Source organism: Hemicordylus capensis, chromosome 1 (genome assembly GCF_027244095.1).
Source record: "Hemicordylus capensis ecotype Gifberg chromosome 1, rHemCap1.1.pri, whole genome shotgun sequence".
Classification (NCBI taxonomy): domain Eukaryota; kingdom Metazoa; phylum Chordata; class Lepidosauria; order Squamata; family Cordylidae; genus Hemicordylus; species Hemicordylus capensis.
Window position 1 is genome coordinate 12,875,902 of NC_069657.1, and position 9,409 is coordinate 12,885,310.

General features: G+C 45.5%; 1 protein-coding gene across 2 annotated transcripts; it reads left to right on the forward strand.

Annotated features, from left to right (window-relative positions):
• Positions 1-4,262: 4,262 nt before the first annotated feature.
• LOC128344820 (uncharacterized) lies at positions 4,263-8,809 on the forward strand. Of its 2 annotated transcripts, none has more exons than XM_053295748.1 (2): positions 4,263-4,374; positions 6,216-8,809. In XM_053295748.1, the coding sequence occupies exon 2, from the start codon at positions 6,287-6,289 to the stop codon at positions 7,592-7,594; it is 1,308 nt and encodes a 435-aa protein (XP_053151723.1). In that variant the 5' UTR covers positions 4,263-4,374; positions 6,216-6,286; the 3' UTR covers positions 7,595-8,809. The 2 variants fall into 2 exon arrangements, with proteins under 2 accessions (XP_053151723.1, XP_053151712.1); XM_053295737.1 differs by having other exon boundaries at positions 4,363-4,445.
• The last annotated feature ends 600 nt before the right edge of the window (positions 8,810-9,409 follow it).

Here is a 9,409-nt window from a genome sequence, read left to right on the forward strand (position 1 = left end):
ATTGCATTTGTGCAATTTTTGCATTTGTACAAGAGCGCACATGCGCAACTGCATGCATGTTGCATTACAACGTGCACAGAACTTTATGCAGTATAGCAGCCTGAATCTTTTCCTTTCCTTAATGCCCATTCTGTGTAGCTTTATCCCAACTTTCCTTTCTGCAACGCACATTCGTATGTCAGAACCAGCAGGTATGATGCCATTCGCCTTAATACGATATTGTTCCAGTTTATACTGCTTGGCTGCAGCATTCTGCTCCCTAGACTTCTGTTGATCTCCATCTTGATTCCATAAACTATACTACACATAAGATTTCTGGAAGATTTCTTCTTTAGTGTTATAGTTCTCATTTTGGGGGGCTTTTAAAATAACTTTTAATTTGTCTTTTAACTTGCTTAACTTAAATTTGGTTGACTATATTAGTCTTATTTTACATTGTATCTTTTAATTAATGTTGTGAGCTGCCTCGATCAGTAGTGTACTGGGCGGGGTGGGTGGGTGTAAAAATATTTTAAGTAAGTAAGTAAGAGCTTTTGGTACGCCATTATTTTCTATCTTGTGCATCTAAGCTGTCAAGACCAATGCAGTTGAGTCCTGGACACAACTTGCTTCCTCTGTTCTTTTCCTTTCCCCCCAAACCATTTAGTGGAACGGCCCTAAATGGCTAACTTCAGATTAATAACTGGAGTCTGGATTCTTTCTGCTCTGGCAGGTCCCCCTCCCCGATTGATTGCAGGTGGACGGCTACCAATTGCTTTTCCCGGGTCATGCCTCGGACTTGGACCACCTGCGTTGTTCCTGGGAGGCAGTGCTGCTCAGTTCTCCCGAAGAGCTCCACCTCCCGGTCTTGCTTCCTGGTCTCCATTCACATCAAGGATCTCGCCCCTTCAGCAAAGTGACTCCAATTAGTCTTTTTATGAGTCAAGAGACCATCTCAGTGAGCATCGGGCATGTTTGCTAGGCTTTCCCTGAGGCGATCCCCTTGGAAGCCTTTGGCCTCCTCCTTTGGGGCTCTGTTTATTTAGACAGCACAGCCAACAAATCGACTCAAAATGCTTCTCGGCATGGAAAATGTGCCCTGCTTAGAGTTAAATCTCCTTTTGCTCAGTTTAATTAAAGCTGTTTCAGCCTCCCACCCGCAACCCCATGCACATAAAAATGGCTTGGCTCGATCAGACCAAAGTTCATGTAGCCCAGTACCCAGTTTCCAGCAGCAGCCACCGGATGCTTTTTGGTATGTCCAAAGGAGGATGTGACGGTGATGGAGGCCTTCCCCTGTTTGTCTCTGTTACCTCCTATTCAGTGGTATACTGCATCTACAAATGGAGGTTTTGCTTAGCTAACATCTAATAAATAATCTAATAAATAAATAAATAAATAAATAAATAAATAAATAAATCATGGCTGATAACCATTAATAGACCAATTCTAAGTCAGTGGACATAAACCGCCTTTGGATACCTTGGTGGTTTTTTTGGTGGGGGTGGGGTTTTTTTTTTTTTTTTTTACATTTTATATCTTGCTCTTATTCCAAGGACCCCAGAGTGGTGTACTACATATTTAGGTTTTTTCTTCACAACAACCCTGTGAAGTAGGTTAGGCTGAGAGAGAAGTGACTGGCCCAGAGTCACCCAGCAAGTATCATGGCTGAATGGGGATTTGAACTCAGGTCTCCCCGGTGTTAGTCCAGCACTCTTACCACTACACCACACTGGCTTATGTAAGGCGGCATAAAAATTGAACAACAAAGAAACAATTAATAAATTTCAAAACCATCTAAACATAGGGAACTGCCTTTTACTGAGTCAGAGGGACCATTGGTCCATCTAGCTCAGTCTTGCAAACCAGGGCTGACCCTACTTTGCGAAGGGGACAACTGATGCTTGCTACCACAGAACCAGCTCTTCTTCCAAAACCCTGTTCTACATACAGTATGTAGCAGTGTGAGGGGTTAGGGTTCTGAAGTGGTGGAATGGGAAGAACCATTTGACTCACTAAAAAGTGTGGGTCATAATTTAGGCTGCTTTTTAAAACCTTTTAGATTTCTTGGTCATAGGGTGGAGCAAGAAACCTAGATTTGATGGCCAATACCAGCTAACTGAGCAGAGAAGCACCTTTTAAAGTGGCAATTCGCTTATGTTTAGTGGGGGAGAGCAACTGGCCCTATCCAACCCCAGCACATCATCCCTCCAGTGGCTCTTGCTGGTGTCTACCTTATGTTTTTGTTTTTAAGATTGTGAGTCCTTTGGGGACAGTCCCCCCATCTTATTATTTATTTACTTATCTATCTATCCATCCATCCATTTCTCTTCTTTATTATCTTCTTTATTTTTATTTTATTTTTATCTTATTTATGTATCTTAATTAATTGATTGATTACTTTTCTATGTGAATCACATTGAGCACTTTTGCTGAAAAATGTTATATAAATATTTTCAGTAGTAGTAGTAGTAGTAGTGATTCTGATCCTGGACTTCTGCACTCCTGCAGAACCAGAGCCCTGTTTCCTTAGGAAATGTAGCTTTACTTATTCATTACATATATTTCTACCCTTTCTTCCACACTGGAAGTCAAGGCAGGATGCATGGGGTTTCCAGGAAGTCCTCCACCCCGACTCAGACTTGCTTAGCTTCATAGGAACGTAGGAACATAGGAAGCTGCCATATACTGAGTCAGACCATTGATCTATCTAGCTCAGTATTGTCTTCACAGACCGGCAGCGGCTTCTCCAAGGTTGCAGGCAGGAATCTTTCTCAGCCCTATCTTGGAGATGCTGCCGGGGAGGGGACTTGGAACCTTCTGCTCTTCCCAGAGCGGCTCCATCCCTTACATATCTTACAGTGCTCACACACATCATGCCTGCCAGCTTGCTGTACCCCCTGCCTCTTCAGACCATGTCTGGGACCTTGCAAGGTTTGCAAGGAGTGTGAGGAGAGGAGAAGCTCTCCTTGCAAACGTTGCAAGGGTCAGATCGGTCCCCAAGAGTGGCTTTGACGGCAGCAGTGGCCGCAGGGGTGTATTAAGCTTTTTGCCGCCCATAGACAACCAAAGATTTGCTGCCCCAGCTTGAGGGGCTCAATGGCTATACTTGTAAAGGGGAATCCAGCAAGGATTCCCCTTTAGAAGTAAAGGGCTTGCGGGTTTTTAAAAAAATATTTCACCCATGCGCAGAGAGCCCTGAAATGGGCCGGAAACAGCCCAACCTGTCATTTGGGAGGCAGGTGGGCCCCTGGGAGGAGCTCTCGCCGCTCTCCCTGCCAACACCATCCTGTCGCCATCCCAATGTGCAGTGGCAGTTTTTAAAAGGTACAGAAGGAAGTAGGAAGATTTAACTTTCCCCTCACCTAAGCCCTTCACTTGTATACCACTCTCAAAATTTGCCATCCCTCAAAATTCGCTGCTGTAGGCAAGTGCCTATATTGCCTATGCGTTAATTCACTCCTGAGTGGCAGCCTGCAGCAGTGGCAGCCTGAAGCAGCAGTGGCAGCCTTGATCATCTGCCACCCGAGGTGACTGCCTCACCTCTCCTCATAAAAGAGCCGTGGCTGCCTGGGACCATGTCATAATCAACCAAGTATATCTCCCAAAACCTGCTTAAGTTTTAAAACAAGCCCACCATTCAATTTGATACGTATTTACTCAAAAACAAGTCCCGCTCTGTGCAGTGGGGCTTACTCTCAGGCGAGTGTGCACAGCATTGCAGCCTCAACTCTGGTCAGACCCCTTTAACAGCAATACATTATAATATATAGGTTCCAGTTCTCTAGTATAACGTATACAATTGCACCCAGTTGTGTTGGTTTGCGCTGTCATGCTGCATAAGCTCTAACACCTTCTCCTGCTCTTCCATGGAGCATGTGAATTTAACACCAGCTCCCAAACAACCAGCTGTGCATTATCTGCTTGCAGAAATGGATCCCAATTCAGAATACAAATACGACGAATGTTTATATACTGCTTTCCAACAAAAGTTCCCAAAGTGGTTTACACAGTAACAATCTGAAAAAGAAACATAAGACAGACCCTAGCAACAGCCACCGGAGGGATGCTGTGCTGGGGTTGGATAGGGCCAGTTGCTCTCCCCCTGCGAAATAAAGAGAATCGCCACATTGAAAAGGTGCCTCTTTGCTCAATTAGCAGGGGACTAACTGAGAAGCATCATTTCCACAAAACTCTTTGTTCCTATGGGAGTGGCCACTAATTCTCTCTAACATATATTCTGTAACTTGGAAAAGTAAAGGTTTGATGGGACCTTTAATAAGGTGGAACTAAAATTCCAGGGGCTGTGGGGGAATATTTTGGTGTGACCGTCTAGCTCTATATAAGGCCAGTCCTGAGCAAGGAGTGTTACAGTTTTGTCTTCCTAAGTCACAGGTAAGAAGGGAAGATTGTGTTATTGGTTTGCAATTTTAGATTTTTCTTTTTGGATAAAGAAAGTTGGTCAGGTAATAATTTTAAGCTACTCTCACACAGGGTCTATTGGGGGGGGGGAATGGTAATTTATTTTTATCTTATGTATTTCCACACTAATTTTTTTTTAAATACAAAATGGTTTGCAGCTTAAAGCACAAATGCAAGATGTTCTGAGAAAGAAAAAGATCATGAACAGGACAACAAATGTAGCAAAACAAAATTGCTGTATAAAATCAGCCACGACATTAATTTACAATTACAGGCTAGCTGCAAGAGTTCCCTTAAAACAAGAGATTTGGGCTCTAAGCTATAGGTTCTTCCTTGAGTGCAATGGTAAATAATGGTCTAGATAATTGCTTTTAGAATGTTAACAAACTTTCTATAATGAAGGAAGAAACCATAACTCGATGGTAGCTGTGTATATGTGTAGTGGGCAAAGCCTGCTCTTGAAGTAGTCATGATAAAGTTGGGTCAATGGTCTGATTCCATGTAAAGAAACTAAGATATTAATGCCTGTGGGTGTTTTTCATTAGTCTACTTCTAAACTAATGAAAACTCCACATGTTAAAAGTGCCTACAAGCACAACAGCATGTGTATGTGGAAGGTGGGTTCAATATAAGGCAGTGGATCTCAAACTTGAGTCCCCCTTATGTTTTATTTACTTACTTACTTACATTTATATCCCGCTCTTCCTCCAAGGAACCCAGAGCGGTGTACTGCATACTTAGGTTTCTCCTCACAACAACCCTGTGAGGTAGGTTAGGCTGAGAGATACGTGACTGGCCTGGAGTCACCCAGCAAGTATCATGGCTGAATGGGGATTTGAACACGGGTCTCCCCGGTCCTAGTCCAGCACTCTAACCACTACACCATGCTGGCTCCATGTTGGACTACAACTCCCGTTAACCCCAACCACAATGGCTAAAGGCAAGATGTAGGGCATCTGAGACCCCCCCTGTTGGGCTGTAGCACACCTTTGTGCCCCTCACACAGATGCCATGCACCTCCTTGGCTATCCTTGTAGCTGAGGGCTGGCTGGGACATCCAGCATTACAATGCTATCCCAGTGTTCTCCTCCTATAGGTCAGAATGGCAACCAACCCCTTAGAAGGGAGAGAAGCCCTCTGTGAAGCCTTCTGTGAAGCCCTCTGGTAGGCTTCTCTGTGCTCCCCACACCTGATGAGCCTGGTATTTCAAAACCGAGCCTGTCCCTGCATCTACATCGCTTCTGCTTGGGTTCCATATATTCTACAATGGGACAGGATTGGCTTGAATACATCTGCATTTATTTGAAGAGCAAAGGAGGCTAGATTGGTTAAATGGTATTTCTTGAATGGGGTTTCGTTTCTTGCCTTTGGGCTTCCTGGAGGCCACTGTGGGAAATGGGATGCTGGACTAGACAGGCCTTGGGCCTGATCCAGCAAGGCTGTTATTAGGTTCACTCACCCCTTATGCTCAAATTGACATGAGCCTTTTAAGGGTAAAGTAAAGCGTGCTGTCGAGTTGGTGTCGACTCCTGGCAACCAGAGAGCCCTGTGGTTGTCTTTGGTTGAATACAGGAGGTGTTTCCCATGGTCTCCTCCCATGCAGTATGAGATGATGCCTTTCAGCATCTTCCTCTCACTGCTGCCCGATATAGGTGCTTCCCATAGTCTGGGGAAAACACAAGTGGGGATTCAAACTGGCAACCTCTGGCTTGCTAATCAAGTCATTTCTCCGCTGTGCCATTAGGTGGTATAAAAGGGCTGAAAACCATTAGTATATTGGACTGTGTGTTCATGACCTCTTCTCAATTGTACAGGTTGTGTTGCTGGGCACCCCTCCCTCTACCTTGTAATCAAGCACTCTTGTGCATGGTGTAAAGCTTTAAACATGGGGAACAACCAAAGCAAGCCAAGTGTCTGTGTGCTTGAGCTAGAAAACCAAAGCGCTCTAAGGGAGAAAACCTGTAAGATCTTCAAGAAACAGCTTACCAGTACGATTTCATCTGATGTGGCACAAATGAAAGAGAACTTCCATTGTGCTGAAGGCAACATGGGCCAGATTGTTCCAAAGGAGGATGAAAATGAAACCTGGTTACGATATGAAGTGACGAAGACACAAGTTCCACGCGGTAAGACATCTTTCTCTTTCCAAATGCTTTCGCTTTCAGAAAACTCTGGCTCTGCAAAGTCTGGGATTTTAGAGGAGGCTGAAATGGCTCCAAGTCTTAATGTTCCTGAGGAAATCATGGTGGAAGCTGAAACTCGGGCTACAGAATTGGACTTGAAGTGCAAGAACCAATCACCTGCGCAGGCAGGCAGGCTGCATGTTGTAGGCCAAGCTGTTGGCGATCCCTCTGAGATATCGGAACGTGCCCCTCTTGGGGTTCCACCACATCCTTGCACAGCGATTGAGGGAGAGACCATCCTGGAGCCTTTCCAAAGAGAGCCTGTGTCAGTGAGTGAGTTATGGAAGGGCACAGATATCCATGGCCCTGTTGAGATGGATGACCCCCTTTCAAATGAGCAGGTGGCTGTAAGCATTGTTCCAGGGAAGGCTCCAGTCGCTGCTGCTAAGGAACAGCCAACTGCCCAAAGACAAGGTGGCAAAACCTCCTCTGAAGAGGCCCCGAGGATGATGGCAGGGGCTCCTCCTGACCTAGTGATGGCAGAGGGGCACTGCAGCATGGAGACTGCCCCACAGACAAAGCAACTGGCTGAGGGCCAGCATGGTGCAGAATCTGATTTTCCTGCAGCAGGGACTGAGCCTTGGCTGGCTACAGAAACTAATGGAAAGGTGACTGAAGGCTGCTCTGCTGCTGAGAACATGGGAGAAAACAAAGGGGTTCCAGACACTCAGCTGAAGATGTCACGGACTGAGGCCCAGCAAGTTACACCAAGGAAAGCAGAAGATGAAGGCATGGCTGCAGGGTGTGTTGCAGCAGAGATATTTCAAAAGAGTGAAATGGAGTCTACACTTGCCCAACAAATTCTAGGTGGTACTTGGGAGAGGCCAAATGGTGATGCCAAGTTCTTGGGTGCGCCACAGAATGATGGGGCCAACAGCTGCCGAGGCCATGACGCGGGAGGCATATCCCACTTTATTGGTTGCGCAAGAGACTGTGGCCCAACATCATGTGGCTGCTGCAGAAGTGACCATCATGCAGCCTGGGAACTACTGGAGCAACAGAGGATGTAATCATTAAACTTGGTGACACCTGTCTTGATCTGCCAGCTGTAGACGTGATTGAGGCACAGCTTGGTCTAGATATACAACTGCTGCTCTCAAGAGTCTCCAAGACGATATTGAAGATGGTCTCTGAATCAAGATGCTGAAGCTGTTACAGCAACTATTGAAAAGGACTCTGCAAAGATTTGATCTAGTGCCCTGGAAACTCAAGAGGCTAGAGAAACCTGATGTGAAAAAACAAGGACACAGTTGAGTCTTCTATACACTCTCCACTGAGGAGGAGGAGTATGTTGATGCACCAATTAGTAGTAAGGCTAGTAGACATTGAAGCTATTCCCATGATCAGGTGAAACCGTGGCAGCTCACGAGTAGACCCCCGACCGGGAGGCTTAAAAGCAGCCTTCCGGCTCGGGGGTCTCTCCAGCTCTCCCCACAAACCCTAACCAGGCTCTTCTTACTGATTGTGAGAAGAGCCTCATTATGGTGCCATCTGACATGACTTCCAACATTTAGTGCCCAAATCCATGGAAGCCCCCAGAACTTAATTCCTATGACTGTCCAACACCACTAGATTGAAGCAACTCATCTTCCAACATTTGACTAAAATTCTGATGCAGTGCTTTGTTGCTACTGTAGTGTACTTCTTAGTGCTCTTTCATGGCACAACTACTAAAATGGGAAGAAAAAATCCTTGCATCTACAGTTATTAGGCCAGGGGTAGGTAACCTTGGCTCTCCAGCTGTTCAACTACAGCTCCCATAATCCTCGGCAACATGACGGAGTTGTAGTTCAACAGCTGGAGAGCCAAGGTTGCCTCCCGCTGTGTGAGGGCAATCAAATTGATTGAGTGTGGAGCTGGTCTCCAAACGATGACTCAAAGCTTTTAAATGGATTTTAGAATGTCATGGTTTTTTAAAAAACTGTTTGCTACTTTCCCATGCCCTTTGTAACAGTCACTTGCCATCTTCACTCTTCTGGTGCAGGGATAACAAACGCTGCTCTGCATGGGCATAACAAATTGTGGCTCTCACTGCATTTAATTGGGGGGGGGGGGGTTAATGTTCTTGGTGTTCATCTGCAGTTGAGATCATGCAGCTGTCAAAATATAGAAAGCACCACCCTCTTTAATTTAGTGTATTAAAAGTGCCTTGGAATCCTGCAGACCATTAGCAATGAAAAGAAATTATGGTACTTTCTCAAGTGGTAATAAACAGCCTGATTTGACACTGGTGTGACTCTCTTCTGTTCTAGAATAGGCAGTTTCAAAACTTGACAAACTTCCTCTTTGAAATCTCCATCCTCTACAGACCCGTCCAGCAGCTAGTTTTAACAGAAGACTGTTTTTCAGGAAGGCAGGGTTGCCCACCAGTGATGTCATGTGTAGTTAGCCAACAATGCACAACCATGACGTTTGCAGTACATAACACTGAAAATATTGACGTTTGGGTGGGATGTTGCAACTTCTTGGGGATGGAATGCTATGTTTTGGGTTACTAGATTTCAGAAAGCAAAGAGTTGTGCTTGGGGATACAAGCTGACATACAAAGCAAGAATGCATCGGTATGGCAAGACAGCAGCCTAACAGAACTTCCCAACTAACTGCACTGGGGAAGCAGCATGTTGACCCTCTCCCCTTCCCCAGCAAGCCCCCTCTTCCACCTGAAAATATCTCTGCAATGGTTGTGTAGCCCTTGGGAGGGGAGAGGAGAGCTGGTCTTGTGGTAGCAAGCATGACTTGTCCCCATAGCTAAGCAGGGTCTGCCCTGGTTGCATTTGAGTGGGAGACTAGAAGTGTGAGCACTGCAAGATCTTCCCCTTAGGGGA

Coding starts and splice junctions, on each gene's coding strand:
- LOC128344820 (XM_053295748.1), top strand. CDS start 6,287: ATGGGGAACAACCAAAGCAAGCCAAGTGTCTGTGTGCTTGAGCTAGAA.